General features: G+C 40.4%; 1 protein-coding gene across 2 annotated transcripts in view; it reads right to left on the reverse strand.

Moving 5' to 3' along the window:
• Window positions 1-17,130, reverse strand: part of RAB3B (RAB3B, member RAS oncogene family) — a 93,836-nt gene extending 76,706 nt beyond the window's left edge. For both annotated transcript variants that reach the window (XM_089515130.1, XM_089515129.1), the window contains exons 1-2: window positions 17,001-17,130; window positions 993-1,220 (exon numbers count right to left, since the gene is read on the reverse strand). In XM_089515130.1, coding sequence (XP_089371256.1) covers window positions 993-1,220 — 228 coding nt within the window. In that variant the 5' untranslated portion in view covers window positions 17,001-17,130. The remainder of the gene's footprint in view (window positions 1-992; window positions 1,221-17,000) is intronic.
• Between the last annotated feature and the right edge of the window lie 1,038 nt (window positions 17,131-18,168).

The raw sequence follows: 18,168 nt of genomic DNA on the forward strand, positions 1-18,168 counted from the left end.
TGTGAATGAATGCAACAGCTTATTTCCAGAAAAAATAGCATGGAGATATAGTACTGCACCAAAAAGATCCCAGAGGCCCGTTACAGATGGGCCTTTTAGTACAGATTCAGTCCGTATTAGGGTTAGGAAGGTGCGGTGCTTCCGCACCCCCCTAACCCTAGTATGGACTGAGTCCGTACAAAATGGCGGCGCCCCATCTACATGGGGGCCGCCATGATGACGTCACGACCGCGCCGCCTCTATACGGGGCAGCACGGACGTGACGTCATCGCTCCGCGCCAGGGAGCTCCGTTTCGGAGCTCCTTCCTGGTTTGCGCCGCTGGGCGCAGCCTTCACACGGCTGCGCCCAGCGATGCAAAGGAGAAAGGGGCCAAGCAGCCCCTTTCTCCTCCTCCCTGCCGCCGTGGGGCGTCCTTGGGGCTTGAAGCCCCAAGGACACCCCTTTCCAGGCTGCGGGGAAGTGGCCTTTTGCCGCTTCCCCGCAGCCTGGAAAGCGGCGGATTGGGGCCTCAGCAGCTGCTGTTCTAGCCACTGAGGCCCCAATACCCCAGGGAAAGGGGCGGGTACAGGCCGCCTCAAAGGGGCGGTCTGTAACGCACCTGAATATGCAAGTAGGAACTCAGCAACAATGCTCACAGAAAATCTCAAAATATCAAAGAGGACAATAAGAATAGTTCCAGCTACAGGAATGGGAATGCATGGCTTTCTAGATATGGATGCACTGCAACTACCATCATCCCTCAAAATGCCTGTGCTAGGGTTGCTGGGAGTTGCAGTCCAAAAACATTAGAAGTTCACATGTTGTCCATCCCAGTCCAAAAAGGTTATGTTTTAGGTGGTAATAGATAAAGAAAACTTCTGTTGAAACAGAATGCAAGCAAACAAAAATTACATAAGCCATAATCTTGTAGTGATCTGCAAATGACATAGGCCCCATAGTCTCCAAGTTATCTGTGGACAGAGCTAAAGATTCAGGAATCACTGGTACTTACCCAAATCTGTAGTTTTACCCTCTTATCATTCCTGTAAACAGTTTTCACTTTGAAATCGATTCCCACTGTACTGACAAAGGCTGGTGTAAATGTGTCATCAGCATATCTGAAGAGGAAGGAAGTCTTGCCTACGCTGCTGTTGCCAATGATCAGGAGTTTGAACATGTAATCAAAGTTCTGGTCAGAAGCATCCTTGTGTCCATATCTGGCATCTGTTACGGAAGCCATCTAAGAAAACAACAGCACATATTTGTTTTTAATGTGTGATTTAATCTATGGTATGTATTCTGTATGATCCCCTTTGACATATACACCCCACTCTTAGCCCACGGCAACCAAATTGGTGACTCCTAGTATGAACCCTGATGGGACTAACTGTCCATTTGGATGGGCTCATGACCCAGAAGCTGTACAAAGTGCCTCCTTTTTCTCAAGTACAGAACATGATTCAATACATACATGGATATCTGCTTCTGGATACATGTGAAATATGTGGATTAAGTAGCTTAATTATTTTTGTTTAGCTTTACAAATAAAATGGTTGTGTAGATATTTTTGCTGCATTGATTAGCTTATAGCAAATCCACTGAAATCAATGGGAATTTTGTCTCAAGGCCAGTTGATTTTAACTTGTCTCCTTTAAATATTGTTAAACCTAGATACATAGTCTGCCCAATATCTGATCATTTGTTAACAGAAGAACTGTGATTCATATAAACTGAAAGTAGCTTAGAAACACAGTTCACTCTCTTCCATCTGTGCGTATTCACCTTGCCACTAGGACTAATTATCAACAGCTAGCACATTTAAAAGATTAATCTTTTCTATAATAGATGCCAATATTAACTGAACACACTGGGGTTCATTATTAGAATGCAGCATCCTTGCCTAGCAGTTCACAAGAAGAAATAAAGACTAGATAGGGGCCACCTGTCTTCCAGATTGTTGTAAGTACTGTATTGTATTGTTTACTAATCAACAACTAAAGTGATTAATGTGTATTCCTATGTCAATCTGAGTGTAGTAGAAATGCCACTAGTGAGACACTATGAGGAAAAGGATTGCAATATTTTATCATTCTGGTAGCATCTAGCCACTATTACATTTCTGGGGGGAAATCCAATAAGACATAATACAAATGGTCTTTGTTCTACAAGAAAGGATCCCAATAAGATTTTGATAGCAGCAGTAGTACATTAAATACAATAAAACTGACATACAGTAAAGTACTTTGAGAAACTTTAGTGTGCCTGAGAAAAAATGTTTCCATTTATAATGGGTGAGTAAAGTGTTGCTTTCTCAGTGTTGTTGGACTGCAACTCACAGCAGTCTTAGCTATTACAGCCAATGATGAAGGACTATGGAAGCTGCATTCCAACATCATCTGGACGACTGCACTTTGCCCATTCTAATTCAAAAGGACTGCTGTCAATTACCTATTCAGTGTAATTTGACCACTTAATCCTGATTGCTCCTTGCACATTTCCCCACTGAGAAATCCACTTGTTCTTGACAATATCGTGGTATCACATTTATCATGTCAATTTCATTCTAAGTAGGCATTGAACAGTTTATGATGTGTACATTTCTCCCTTAGGGGAAAAAATACTGTGATTCCTAACAATCTAACAACAAAAGCCAACATATATGAGCATTCATAAGGAAGGAGTTTATGGATATATCTGCCTTTAACTAATGTAGAAAGGGAAGGCATGTAAGCATTATAAAGAAATAAAGTTCACTATACACAAATGACACTAAGGTATAAGTTGCTTCTACATATACACATGCACAAATATTCACACACCTCTTGCTCTGTTAATGAATGGACACATATTTTAAAAAGCATAGAGATGCACCAGCAACATGTATATATACTACAATAAGCAACCAATAATGAGATAAACCTGAGATACCTACTTCCTATCTTCTTTAATTTGGTATTGATTTCTGGCTGTAAGAAATTACTTCAAATGGCAGCTACTCCAATAGTCATACTGTTTAGAATCCATGTGTGGTAGGTTGAATGGAATTCAAAACAAAGAGATTTTTCTTTCTTTAAAGCACAGAGAAAATTTTGGACACTGAATTATCAGAAAGGTAGGAGTGTCTGGAAAAGCTCAGGTTGTTGAAAGAGTGAAAAGGATGGGATTTTATTCTCTGTCTTTCCTGTTCTGATCCCTATTTTCCACTACAATTTGACTATAAAGGCTGCATCCACAATGCAGAAATAATCTAGTTTGATACCACTTTAACTGCTATGACTCAACGCTATGGAATTCTAGGAATTGTAGTTTGTTGTGGCACCAGAGCTCTTTGACAGAGAAGGCTAAATGTCTCACAAAACTACAGTTCCCATAATTCCATAGCATTGAGCCATGGCAGTTAAAATGGTATCAGACTGGATTATTTCTGCAGTGCAGATGCAGTGAAAATGTGTGCCGTTCTCATGCAGTTATGGTACATGCTTCTGTTTCCACCCACATGTTTCTATTAATATTTATTACCCTCTGCCAGAACATGGGAAAGTATCTTCTTTGGATTACAACTCCCAGAATCCTACACTCAGCATGGCCACTGGGCTGTCCAGTATTTAGGGAAATTTCACTGAACTATTTACAATGGGTCCTTGGTATTCACCAGGGTTTCATTCCTGGGCCCTCCAACCACATGGATACCAAAATCCATGGATGCTCAAGTCGCATTATATGCAATGGCATAGTGAAATGAAGTCCCTTATTTAAAATAGCAAAATTCAAGATTTGCTTTCTGGATTTAAAAAAAAAATCAAACCATGGATGGTCAAATCTGTGGATATTGTACTCTTTGCAAATCAACAATACCAATTACTGTTCATCACCTTCTGGTTGTTAGCCAAAACAATCAGACAGAATATTTATACTTTTTGCCACTACATAGTGTTTTATAGGATCCAGATTAATTTTATTCATGAACATGCTGCTTACAATCAGTACTGATATTCTAATTGGACTGGTATACATATTTATTTGTTTTCAATGGTTGTACTCAAAGCAATCAAACTGCCATATTCTTTACACAGAGGGAGACAACATCAGAAGCTCGCTTGTTCAACCGTCCATTCATCCCATTATTTTCTCCTGTGCTAAGCAGCTGCTCTCTGAGGTATCATCACCTGGTATCTGACCCTTTCTGCTGGAGGATGAACTTGAGATTTTTTTTTGCCTGGAAAGGAAACACTTTACAATTAAATACCTTATGACCCAGTGTGACTGTGTGGTTGAGGCACACTGCCATGAGCATTACAACAGTCTTTCATGTATTAATCAGGACATCTATTTTACTCCTGCAATGCCCTGAGATCCCATGAAATACAGTAGAATGGGATATAAACATTTTAATAAATAAAAATGTAAAAATATTAAGAATTGTGACACAAAATGACCCTTCAATTACTGGCTATCTTTATTTAAAAAAAAAAAAGAATTTATCACAGAAATCAACTACTGCTCAGTCTGTTTTGTGGTACAACTGTGAGTTATAAGATACATTATGCATTTGACATCTAGCATTTCTGTGGAAGCAGACAGCTAATATAAACAAATTAGATGGAAGATGCAGTCTCCAGTGTGTCAACACATTTCTCTTGCAGCAAACTAATAAAGCACTCCTGCTTTCAACATCAGCCTAATCACACAAAAGCAAGAAGACCTGTGGAAGAAGGAAGCCAGAGATGAAGCTCATCTAGAATGAAATGAAACCCACAAATCCCATTTTGGTTTAGGTTAAATTTACTAGCCAAGGCAATACACCTTAACACTAAAAGGGAACTATTGACCCAGCCAGTTCAAGCGTACATGTTGTAAACCTTTTGCCATAGACACAAATAGGACAAGATACAAGAGAGGAGATGCATGGGTTCTCTTATTGCTAGACTGACACAAGCATTTGAGCTTTAGAGAGGAAAACTGCATAACTTTTTCTGTCCTACAATTTCTGGAATCCTCAAGCCAGCAGGGCCAATGCCTAGAAGGATGGTTTAATGAATGAAACATATATCCTAACTTAAAAAAATAAAAATAAAACTTTGAAGAAAAATCAAGTTACTGCTCAGCTTGTTTCACAATACACCTGTGAATCATAAAACACATAATGCATTTGACATCTATCATTTCTGTAGAAAAGGACATGCTAGCTGTAGAAGACAGCTTGCTAGACATGCAGCTGGGGATTCTAGAAAGTGTAGTCAAAACCTACCTGAAAGTTTGGCATGCAGTAAGAAAAATGAACCTCAGTATTGTGTGTTGCTGGGTTTTGAAGTTTTAAGGTAATGCACATAGTTTTATTTTTTATTTTGGTGCATTTAAGTATTTTTAACTGTTTCAAGATATACTGTTTTTAAGCACTTTTATCTATTTGATTGCATTTAATTACATGAATGTTTTAATATTGTACTAGTTTAATTCTATTTTAATGTTCACTTTTGTATGTTTTTAATTATATTGTTCTTTTAATTTGTAAGCCACTGTGTGTCCCAATATTGGGGGTAAAGCAGGATATAAATAACGACAACAACAACCAATAATATAACAAAGTAGGAAATAATTTGAACAGACTAAAAACATAATAAACAGTTTAAAGAGTTGAACAAGACAATTAACATCAGTCACAATGACTTAAAAAATTAAAACCACAACGTTTGCAGATTTGGATGAAATCAATTTTCTTTACCACTGATCTTAAAGCACTGGTGGGCATTGTGCAGTTGTTCAGATGTCTTTGAATGCTAAGTCCCACCAGTCCCAGCCAGCGCAGAAAATGTTCAAGGCTAATGGAAATTATAAACCAGCCACATCTGGAGCCCTGTGGGCTCCTCACTACCAGCTTAGCGGCAAAATCTGCAACTTGTAATTAAGTAAGGGAAAATGTCAAATTAAAAAACAACAACCCGTGTTTATTCATTTATTTATACATTACTACGAATCCCAAAACATTCTGAAACAGAGAACTTCCAGCTTTTTGTGTTTCAATCACCAACCAAATTTGATTATAAAATTGGATTACATGTAATTTACAATAATCTAGTTTAAATCCTTATGATAAATTACTCTATCCTAACAACCTTTTGAAGATAGCAACTCATGGCAACTCTGTGAATGATACATCTCCAAGGCTCCCTGTCCTCAGACTCTCTGCTCAGGTCTTGTAGGCTCAGGCTTGTGCTCCCAACCTTCCGGCGTGTGTCCTCCTCTCTTTCTACTGCCTTTCTTAGCATCATTGTCTTTTCTAATGCTTCTTTTTTCCTCAAGATGTGGCCAAAGTACAGCAGCCTCAATTTAGTCATCCTGGCTTCCCAACAGAATTCATGCCTGATCCTTATGATAAATTACTCTACAATACAGTTGCTTGTTCATTGTTCACAGTATTGTCAGTACTTTTTTCCAGCACTACAACTCAAATTAGTTGATTTTCTTCCTGTCTCTTTTCTTTACTGTCCTGCTCTCACATCTGTACATGGTAATGGAGAATACAATAGTATGGACAATCCTCACCTTACTGTTCAGATCTTTGATAGCTCCCTTAAAACCTGGATTCAGCCCACCATCAACATGGAAGCCACCAACATCCACTGCCTCATCATATCTGATAAGTAAATACTTTTCCTCTTGGTCATATTGACCCCTTGCTAGATTCTTCTAAATAAAGACCATGAAGTATAATTTCTCTGAATCACAGAAATCAGTGGCAAGGAAAATAAGATAACTCTATACAGTAGTTTTTCCATGTATGCCATACCTGTCCAGAGACCACTGGAGCTGAATGGCCATATTGGGTCCCCCAATGAGTATTTTAAAAAGAAGGAGAACCACGGCACATGCAATAGCTCTTCCTAACTTATAGTAATTCAAATGGCAAGTAAGGATTGCATGTTTGAATATTTCCCCAATAAAACAGAAAGGTGTTATGTAGGGATGACCCTAACATTAGTCAGATTGAAGTGGCTGACTCAGGCATTAGTTTTAGGACAGAGCCACAGGAAAAAGAGAACAAAATTTCCATACCCATAATAGTTGTCTGGCAAAAGGAATTTCAATATCTGCTGAAATTACCCCCCCCCCCCTGGCTTTTTTTAATACAGAACTATTAAATTAGATTTTGATGTTTCATAAAAGAGCATTGCATAGTTATTTACTTTGGTTTTAATGTATTTTTTACTGTCAGAGATGAGGGGAAGTGTTTGTTGGATGTTCTGTCTTGTGTCACAAAATAATTTGGCTGGATTTTAATATTACACACTTCAGCTTGGTTGGGAGAAGGGTGCCATTTGCTGCTCTGCTTCTGGTGGTAAAATAGGAGTAGCCCTGGTTTCAGAATAACAGAAGTCTCTAATGTACTTGCTCTACAAACTGTAGACTCTTTTGGAGGGAAGCATTCCACCAAGAGACCCCACATCAAGAACCAACAATTCAAGTACAATTCAAAATATACCTTAATGCAGTGGTTCCCAACCTTTCTAATGCTGCGACCCTTTAATACAGTTCCTCATGTTGTGGCGACCCCCAACCATACAATTATTTTCATTCCTACATGCAAATGCGTGTTTTCTGATGGTCTTAGGCGACCCCTGTGAAAGCGTCGTTCGACCTCCAAAGGGGTCCCGACCCACAGGTTGGGAACCACTGTCTTAATGGCAACATCAAGTGATAAAAATGTTGCTGAATTGTATCAGAAGGATTCATCCAGTACCAGGATGAAAGCAGGCTCATCCCATCAGGAAGAACTCAGATCCAGTGGTCTCTAACTACATGTCTTGTCTCAGTCTTGATCAATGGTCAGAGCAGCCAACTTTGCCAGATGTCTCATTTCACCAGCTCACACACTTTTAGATTTCTCTTATGGGACTACAGGAGAAATTTCATTTCAGTTGAGATTGGTAGCTAGTAACCTGGAAGTTCAGTCTGTCATCATAGGAATGTCCTATTAAGCATCTATATTAGTCCTTGCTTGAATGGGCACCCTCTCTTTTATGATGGGCTCTCAGAGTCCCCCCTCCTTCTTTAATCCTCTCCCTTCCCACTGTGAAATATAGTGGATTCAGCATTTTTCTTCATGTCTATAAGTAATCAGCAGTTAGGACCAGGGCACACTTGTCTAAAAGATGGAGTGAGGTTTTCACATCAGGTTGTACAGGCTGTAAGGTGGTATCAAAGTGTGGGATAGAGTTGTGTATCAGTCACCTTGCCCTATGCTCCTCTATCTAGTCTGTTGTCTTTGGGGATGCTGGGCAAGGCTGTCCCAGTGCTAGTGTTGAAGAAATTATTCCACAGCCAATTTACAGTTGATATGGGATGGAAGGGTACACTATTACTCTTTGCCTCAGATAACAAAATGTTCTCCACCAACTCTGGTGAGCACAGCACGTGAGATACATATAAAGAGGAAATTCTTCCCAAAAACATCTGTTGTGCTCTGGCTGTGTAAGAGATGTGATAAAAACTGGTTGTCATAATGACTGGATAGTCTGAATATAGATCTGGACCTATGTTGGGGTGATCTGAAGTAGATTAGCAAGGGCACCTGACTCTCATCATTTTAGTAGCAGGATCAATGAAATGACTGCAAAATGACACATTGAACATTTGCTGGAAAATGGTGAGCTCAATTCACTTCTCGCACTCAAATTGCTCAGCTCAGAATTCTTTAACTGTATGTCTGTTCATCTGGTAGGTCTTAAGGGTGCAGCTGAAAATAATGTAGATCTTACAGGACTGAAGTCTACACATAACTGTTGTTGTTAACTGCTCTAAAGACAACTTTGATTTCTGGTGAACCTGCAAACGAGGCACCTCCAAGATTCCCTGTCCATAATGGACCAGCTCAGTTCCTGCAGACTTAGTCCCATGTCCTTTTTTATTGAGTCTATCCATCTAGTGTGTGGTCCTCCTCTCTTTTTATTGCCCTCTGTCTTTCCAAGCATTATCATCTTTTCCATTGAGTCGAGTCTTCTCATGATGCAGCCAAAGTACGACAGCCTCAATTAACTACTTTCTTCACTACACTCTTATACAGTGCTGCTATTCCACTTTCACTGCTCTGACTGCCTTCTGTTGTATTCTGGGGTTTGTAGTTCACTGAGGCCTAAGGGCTCTCTGGCTGAACATTCTAAATGCCTCTCCTTAAACTGCAAATCCCAGGATGCAACTGGAGGCAGCCAGAGCAGTTAAAGGGGAAAGGCAGCACTATAAGAGTGTAGTGCAGTTGTCTAGTTAGTTATCTTGGGTTCTAAGAAAAGTTCAGATCCAATTTGCTCTTGTCCCCATTTGTTTGTCTTTTTAGCCATCCACGGTATCCACAGTACTCCTCTCCACCACCACATTTGATTTTCTTTCTATCAGCTTTCTTCTTCATCCAGCTCTCACACCCATACAAGGTATGGGAAGTCTTTGACTATTTCAGTTTCCTCTGTCGGCTCTCCTCTGTGTCCTGCAGGTGTGCAGTGACTAAAACAAACAAATTAGGCCCAAACACAGGTGCCACCCATCAGTACTGTCTGAAGTGCTTGACCACAACAGTACCTCATAGCAGTGTGCAGAAGCACAACCCACTATGCAGTATTTGGCAGTAAAGCACTGACCAACCCAAAATAAGGCACAGACACAGCTGACTTCTTCCAAAGTCCTTGGAGGCTTTTATTTTCCTGTTGCAAAATATATACAAAGTATTTACAACAGAAGCTCTGATTTCTGTCAACATACACTGTCTGCTACAATCCACTTTTCCAGCAAACACACTCTACAAACTCTCCAGCACACCAACTCCTCTCTTTAACCCACATCTGTCCTGGGTTCCAGAGCCCATATATACAGTGGTGATACCATTTACAACCATAGAAATTATTTTACCACTTCTTAAAAGGACATTTTACCCAACAGCCTCATCATATTCTATACTGAATTTGTGAATCTCCTCCATGGCTATTATTTTAGTTTTCTAAAATGTCCAACTTTAAACCTGTCTTTGTACTTTCTTCATTGACTTTCCTTAGTAGTTGTTCAAAGTCTTTGTTATTTTCTGCTAGTATTATGGTATAGGTAAAAGGTAAAGGTTTTCCCTTTACATGATTTTCTAGTCGTGTCCAACTATAGGGGGTTGTGATCATCTCCGTTACTAAGCTGAAGGGCCAGTATTGTCAAAGAGAACTCTGTGATCATATGGTCAGCATGACTGCACAGGACATTGTTAACCTTCTCACCAAAGTGGTACCTATTTATCCACTTGCATTTTTACATGCTTTTGAACTGCTAGGTTGGTAGAAGTTGGAACTAGCTACTAGTATGGTGTCACCTGCATATCTTAGGTTCTTGATATTCCTTCCTCCTGTCTTCACTCCTCATTCCTCTGAGTCTAAGTATGCTTTTTGTATGATATTTTCTGTTTATAAGTTGAACAAATAGGGTGATAAGATGCATCCTTGTCCGACTCCCTTTCCAGTTGGGAGCCATTCTGTTTTTCCACATTCTAACTGTAGTATTTTGTTCTGTGTATAGATTGTACATCGGGACAAATTATGTATTGGTACACCCAGCTCTTTAAGTGCCATCCATAGCTTTTCATGATCTATGCAGTCAAAGGCTTTGCTATAGTCTATAAAGCACATACTGATTTTCTTCTGGGATTCTCTGGTGCACTCCATTATCCATCATGTGTTTGCGATTTGATCCCTAGCACCTCTTCCCTTCCTGAACTCATCCTGCACCTATGGAATTTCTCATTCCATATATGGAATCTTTCCTGTAGAATCCTGAGCATTTCCTTGCTTGTGTGTGGAATCAATGTAATAGTCTTGTAGCTTGTTGTTCCTTTTTGTTGTTGTTGTTGTTGATCTCTTGTATCTCTCTGCAGTAATTGTTATAGTACAGTCCGCCCTTCTCTTATGCAGGGGATCCATTCTGAACCACCACCACCCCGCATAAGAGAAAAAAAGTGGATGCTCAAGCCCCATTCAAATGAATGGGGCTCGTGCCCATGGCGGCGCAGCAGTGGCGCACGGGGTGCACGCCACGGGAACATGCCCCATTCATGTAAATGGGACATGCCGCCCTTTGCACCCCACATGGCTTTGAGCTTATGCTCAAAAGCCACGTATTCTCTTTGTCTTTACACACCAATAGTTGGACAGTTGCATTCATGATTATGGTTCTATCCCTGTCTCCCTTTTCTTTTTGCTTCTCGTCTATCTTTTATTATTTGTAGTGTTTTGTCTATCATCCATTGATTCTTCTCTTTCTTTTTGGATACTGATAGCATCTTTCTGTTCATTTCTCTGCTTTTATCTCATTTTTATCTACTTTGTGAACTCCATGTGTGCCTTGACCCCAGTTCAGCTTCCTAAATGCTATGTTTTGTCTGATCTACCACAGAGCTAACTGTGAGGCTACTGGCCCAACGTGGAACTATCTGACATCCTGCCTGGCACCTGGATACCTTGGTAAGGATTACCAGAATCTGGATGCGGTTGCAAAACCCTTAAAAAGAACCAAGCATACAGCTGCTCTACACTATCTATGGATAGACAGATGGTGCTGGTTATCAGGAATGCCTTCTATTGTCTGTGGCTTGTCTTTCCATATGAATTCTTGTCTAAAGCAAAATGGACTTTAATACAGTCACTCATATCTTGGTTGTATCCAAATATGTTGCTGAATTTAAAGATAGCTTGGAAGATTCTGCTAGTTCAGCTTGACTGCTGAAGCCTGGGGGTAACTAGACAAATAACCCAGTCCCTGGTTTTAGTGGACAGTTATGGCAACCCTAGTGATGGGTAACTAGACAATCAGAAAATATAACACCAGTTCTGTATCAGTTGCACTGGCTGCCAATACTTTTCTGAACTCAGTTTAAAATGCTGGTGTATACTTCAAAGCTACCAATAGTTTGGGACTGGGTTATTTGAAGGACCACCTCCAACTGTATTAGCCTGCGTGGCCTATAGGATCAGCCATGGAGGCTCTGTTCAAGAGCCTACTAGTTAGTTCCATCAAGTTAGACAAGAGGCACAGTCTTTTTTGTCATGGTCTTACTATGAAACTCCCTTCCATGGCAACTGAAAATGATTCTCTTATGGATGGCTTTTAAACTCACTTTAAAGACCTGGATCTTATTCTGTGCTTGTGCAGTAGATGATCGAGCAGGCAGTTTCCACATTTTCACAAGTGAGTTATCCACAATCTCATTGCTCAATCAGAAGTGCTGTGACAACAGGAAACCCCAGCCACCTGTTCCATGTGTAGAATCCTTTGTACCCACAGATAAGGAGATACAGTACATACATGGTATATACCTCCCACCAGATGCTCTCTACACACACTGGGCTATTTCTTCAGTGCCTCTCAGAGGTCCTTAGAGGCCAGGGCATTATTGGAAGGATGGCTTTTAAAATAATCTGTGCCTTCACAGATGAGTCAAAGACACTCAGAGCCACACTCTGAAGAAATAGCAACTCTGTATAGAGCCAGCATCTGGAAGGAGCCTGTAGTATAGTAATGCTTTCTACTCTGCCAGGGTTGAATAAGATCTCAGCTCTGGTTGTTCACATCTGCTTTTAATGGGTTAATCTGAAGTTAGGTCCATGCTATAAAATTGTAATTGTAAACTATCCCTGCTGTTGTATGTGTTGGCTTTTTGACTGAATTGTTTGAGTATTGCTGTGATACATTTTTGTTTGTTTTATTACTGTTTTTAAATTGTGTAAATTGTCTTCAGAGGGTTTATAATCCTGAAAGGTAGTATAAAAAGTTTCAAAGAAGCAAATTAATTTCAGTGCATCTGCACTGCAGAAATAATCCAGTTAGACACTAGTTCAACTGCCATGGCTCAATGTTATAGAATTCTGGAAACTGTAGTTTTATTGAGATTTTTAGCTTTCTCTGTCAAAGAGCTCTGGTGCAACAATAAACTACAATTCCCAGAATTCCATAGCATTGAACCATGGAAGTTAAAGTGGTGTCAAACTGGATTATTTCTTCAGTGTGGATTAAGCCTTAGAGATTTATTTAAAGGCTTGAATTTGGGAAAGATGAGTAGATCTCATGTTGACTGTTCTATTCACATGGATAGATTTGATCTGAGGTGGTAGAGACATATTGGCTTACTGTACATTTTAATTCAGATCAACTGTATATAGAAATATGGAAAACTCTATTACTACATATAACTTTGGCTGTCTGCTTCTAATCTTCTTACGATTTAAAAGAAATGCAGATGTAAGAATGTTTTATAAATTCAAGTCTCCAGTTTATAAAAAGAAGCAAGGACAGCAGTATATACTTCAGGTGCTCTTTTCTGATCATAATTTCTTCAGTTCAAACAGCAACTGTTACATATCTGTAACGTACCCTAATAATTGTGCTCTTGCTTTTCTCTGATCCAGGCATTCTTACATCAGTGAAGCTTCCATCTTGGAGGGCAGCTATGTCACAAAATTTGACTCAGAATTGCAACTACTGTATTTTTTTTTAATCTGTTGATCCTCTTCACTTGGCAATTCTGCAACTGGGAGGCCAGGCTGCTGTGGAAGCCAATGGCTACATTAGCTGGGGTCAGTGCTCACTCCCACTCCAACCATCTCCGAGTTTCATGTTCCTCTGTACCTAATCCTCAAAGGCTTTCTTTTCTTCTCGTCATCCTCACCATCTCTAACAAGAAATGCCAAATTCCACCAGTCATAAACACACAGATTATTACTTAGAGCCTAACATTAACAAATTCATCTTGTCTGCATAATACACTGATCATTATGATCTGTTCTTAATCCATGATCTAGATTTTCTTGCTACAGTCTTTCAATCTTTGTTTTTGAGCTTTACATACTCACTAAGCCCATAACTGTGTACACATTTTATAGGTCTGTCTTTTGTTTCAAGATATAAGAGCTTCACTATACAATTTATTGTCTTCTCTCTCTCTCAATCTCTCTCTCTCTCTCTCTCTCTCTCTCTCTCTCACACACACACACACACAGAAGTCCAAGCCATTTCCCTCAATCTGATTCCTTCATCAGTGTACAATTCCCACTGGCTATGCTGACTGGGGATGATGGAAGTTGTCATCTAACATATCTAGAAAGTTCTCAGTTGCATGTTACAGTATCCACTAATGAGGCAGCTCTCAGATTTTAGACTTTAATTTTGCATTAATATTATTTAGTCTATTGCCCTTTCCACTCAGATATCGCTAATATTTTATGCATAGCAAATAGGATATAATATTTATATTTTACAACTAGAATTAGGCTGTACATTGGGAAGTGCTGTTGAAATGTGCCACAAATAATGTGTAAAAAGAGGTTAAGAAAAACAACCCAGTTCCCATCCAAAACAAGGAAAAGCTTATTAGGAAACAAAACTCTGGGGTTTCGAATAAATTAGTTTAAGTTTTTTTAGAAAAATGAAGCCACGGTGATTCATTAATTCATTCTGAGAAAGAAAGAACTAGCAAGGAAGCTTATTATTAGAAGAGCCACACATACCAACACTTTTGGGTATATAACATTGATATATCAGCTTTATACATCAGAACAGTCTTTTAAAATCTAAAACTTGATTTATTATGGTTGACTATCCCCTAGAGCAAGATGATCCAAAAGGTCATGGAAAATACTGGAAATGGCAAACCAGTCTCTTTGCACAATCCTTCATTAAGAAACAGACAATCTCTGCACCCTTTGATAACACTTTTATTTTTGAATTTGGCCCACTTTATCTAAAATAGCCTATTTGTTAGGGGGGGAAAGATGAAACAAGCCAAGCCTCCTAATATGAAAGACCCAATATCAGCTCCTTAGTGATCCGCTGTGGTGTAATTTAATGCTGGGGGCTGCTATACCAAGGGAAAGCTTGATGTTGCTTCTTCACTGTAATATTTCCCACTAATCATTTTCTTTGGCTTCATTTTTAAAGTGAAGGATCCAAATGCTCAAGCCGGCTTAAATATCTAAACTAGAAAGCTCTTCCTTCAAATCTCAGACAGGGAGAGGCTATTGGCGATTGACAGCTACTCTCTATATACTCAAAGGAACTCTTATTCCTGCACACATTCAGTACTGAGCCTTATCTCAAAGGTGGAAACAGCTTCCAGACATCCTCCTTTTCCAGGACACATCCTACATTTCCGCCTTCTATCCAGTAGAAATTCCAAAATGTCCTTTATTTTGAGCATGACTTCGGCTGCATCCACATGTAGAAATAATCCAGTTTGACACCATTTTAACTGCCATGGCTCAATGCTATGGAATTCTGGGAACTATAGTTTGTTGTGGCACCAGAGCTTTGCTTTCCACCATTGAGATAAAGCTCAGTGCTGAATGTATGCTGTAATAAGAGTTCTTCTGAGTATATGCAAAGTGGCAGTCAGTTGCCTCTCCCTGTCTGAGATTTGGAAGGAGAGCTTTCTGGTTTGGATATCTCCCAGAATTCCATGGCATTGAGCCATGGCAGTTAAAGTTGTCTCAAACTGGATTATTTCTACAGTGTGGATGCAGCCTAAGAAGCATTCATTTATATTTATAATGGTCTGCACTATAGAAATAATGCATTTTGACACTGCTTTAGCTGCCATGACTCAATGCTAAGGAATCCTGGGATTTGTAGCTCATTGTGGCACCAGAGCTCCCTGACAGAAAAGGCTAACAACCTCACAAAACTGCAAATTCCAGAATTCTACAGCACTGAGCCATGGCAGTTAAAGCAGTGTCAAACTGCATTATTTCTGCAGTGCAGATGAGACCAATAAGTGTTTTTAGCTTTTCATTTTCATGCCCTACATTTTTCTTGAAGGTCCTCTACTTTACAGTGCCTTGTCCTCCTTTGCGGTGAGTACATCTGGTCAGCCTGTGCCAGGGCTAATTTGAAGCTGGCAAAGTTTGTCCCCCAGCCTGATTTTGTTCCATCCAGCAGGGCTTGAGATAGATTAGATCCACTCCAGTGAGAGAACCATGACCAGATGGAGATAGGGCAAAACCCACTGGGCAACCCTGGGCAAGTCACACTCTCTCAGCCTCAGAGGATGGCAATGGCAGACCCCCTTTGAAGAAATTTGCCAAGATAACCCCATGACCCTATTATTATTATTATTATTATTATTATTATTATTATTATTATTATTGGTCCAAAACACACTGCAGAAATCCAGTTTGAGACCAACTGAGCTGCCCTGGTTCAATGCTAGCGAATGCTGGCAACTGTAGTTTCCTGAGACATTTAGCCTTCTCTGTCTGAGAGCTCTGGTGCCACAATAAACTACATTCCTAGGATTCCCTAGCATTGAGCCAGGGTAGCGAAAGTGGTCTCAAACTGGATTATTTTGGCAGTGTGTTTTGGACTGTTATTATTATATTAATTTGTACCCTGCTTTTTCTCCTCCAAATTGGGACTCTGAGGGGCTTTCAGTCCAAAATCACAGCCCAGTTAAAAACTTCCCAGAGTGGCAATTAAGATGGAATTAAAACTATTACAATATTATTGTTGTTGTATATTTTTATACTGGTTTTGTATATTGTTTTTGTATGTTGTTTTGGTGTGATTTATGTTGAGTCTAAAAAGGGTCGTGTATGGAATGCATGTGACAAATGTGTCATTTTAATCAAGGAAATATGTAATTAAAAATTAAAAAGTGAAATTAAACTATGACAATATTAACCATATTGTTGTGTATGTAGCTGTTTTGAGTCGTGTGTGGAATGCATGTGACAACAACATGTGTCATTTTAATGAAGAAAAATATTTAAAAAGTGGAATTGCAAAACTATTCCAATATGAAAGCAGGACATTTGTTGAAAAAAAAATAGCATACCATTTTAAAAAGGGGGGGAGAAAGAGAAAAGACTGGGAGGCTCACAACAACAACAACAACCACAACCATAACGAAGGTGTGCTAAAGCCCTCCTGTGAAGTTGGCTGGAGAGAGAGAGAGAGAGAGAGAGAGAGAGAGCAGCCCTCCACCTGAAGCCTGCCCTGCAGCTGCCCTTCTTACCTGGGCTCAGAGGAAGGAGAGGCTTGGCTCACTCCAAGGCGAGGAAGGATGGAGCCCCAATGCCTGGGAGGAGACCCTCCTTGGCTTCTTCAGCCCAAGCCCCTGCCCTCTCTCTCCTGGACTCTGGAGGGAGACTAGCCCTGGGTCCAGCTGCAGCGACACAGCCAGCAAGTCCCCTCCCAGTCCTGGACACAAGACCACCTTCAAGGCGGAGCTTTCACTACTGGGCTTCACAATGCCGCCTTCCCGCCTCTTTCCCTCTTTGGAGATGTGAGGGGAAGGAAGAAAAAGGCATCTCCATCATGGAGAGGGGCTGGCAAAAGAGGGAGGCTTTCCCTTGAGCCAGCCCTCAGCTCAGGTTTTCCAGCTCCATTTGAAAGCTCAAGTTTTCCCATCTCCTAAAATGGCATTGCTGAAAGTTGTTTCACTTGTCCCACTTTTATGTGGTTGTCTAGTTGCTGTTGTTGTTGATCCCATCTGCTATTGGAAGCTAAGACATTTGGATGGGAGGCCACCAAGGAATGCCAGGCGCTGTAGATTGTATGCTCTTCCCTCCACATTTGCAGCGTTGCGTGTTTCATTATTCATGGATTTAACAGTGTGCCCGTGCCGTATGCAGCTGCACTATATGCGGCTTCAAGCACATGGTGCGCGTGTCACACGGTGCTGTCGGCACACACCCCATTGTTTTCAACGGGGCGCAAGCATACGTGGAATTCCCCTTACGCAGGGGGATCCGGAATGGATCTGTATTCATCTGTTTTTGCTAGGAATATCTAGGTCCTCCAGTGCAACTCTGTGGTCAACTTTAACTAAAAGTCATACTGAAGGACCTAGAGGTTCCTAGAGAGAGCACTCCACTAGGCATTTGTAGCTCCTGTAGCACAATCCTATAGTCAATGTCTGACAGATGTTGCCCACAGAGCTGCACTGGAGGACCTAGAGATCCCTAGAGAGGTGTTCTCTCTGGTAAAAGCATAAGTGTTTTTGTTATTTGTGGGTCTTCCACATTCACGGGGGTCCTGTGCCCCTAACCCCAGTGAATGTGGACAGACGAGTGTATTTCAGAGGAAGGAACCACCTCAGAGTATGCCTTGCCTAAGGAAAATACTATGAAATGTGTGGGGTCACCATAAGTCGACTTGAAAGCACGCACACACACACACAC

The sequence above is a fragment of the Sceloporus occidentalis genome, unplaced genomic scaffold (genome assembly GCF_023333645.1).
Source record: "Sceloporus occidentalis isolate IW3139 unplaced genomic scaffold, rSceOcc1.0.p SCAF_3, whole genome shotgun sequence".
Lineage (NCBI taxonomy): Eukaryota > Metazoa > Chordata > Lepidosauria > Squamata > Phrynosomatidae > Sceloporus > Sceloporus occidentalis.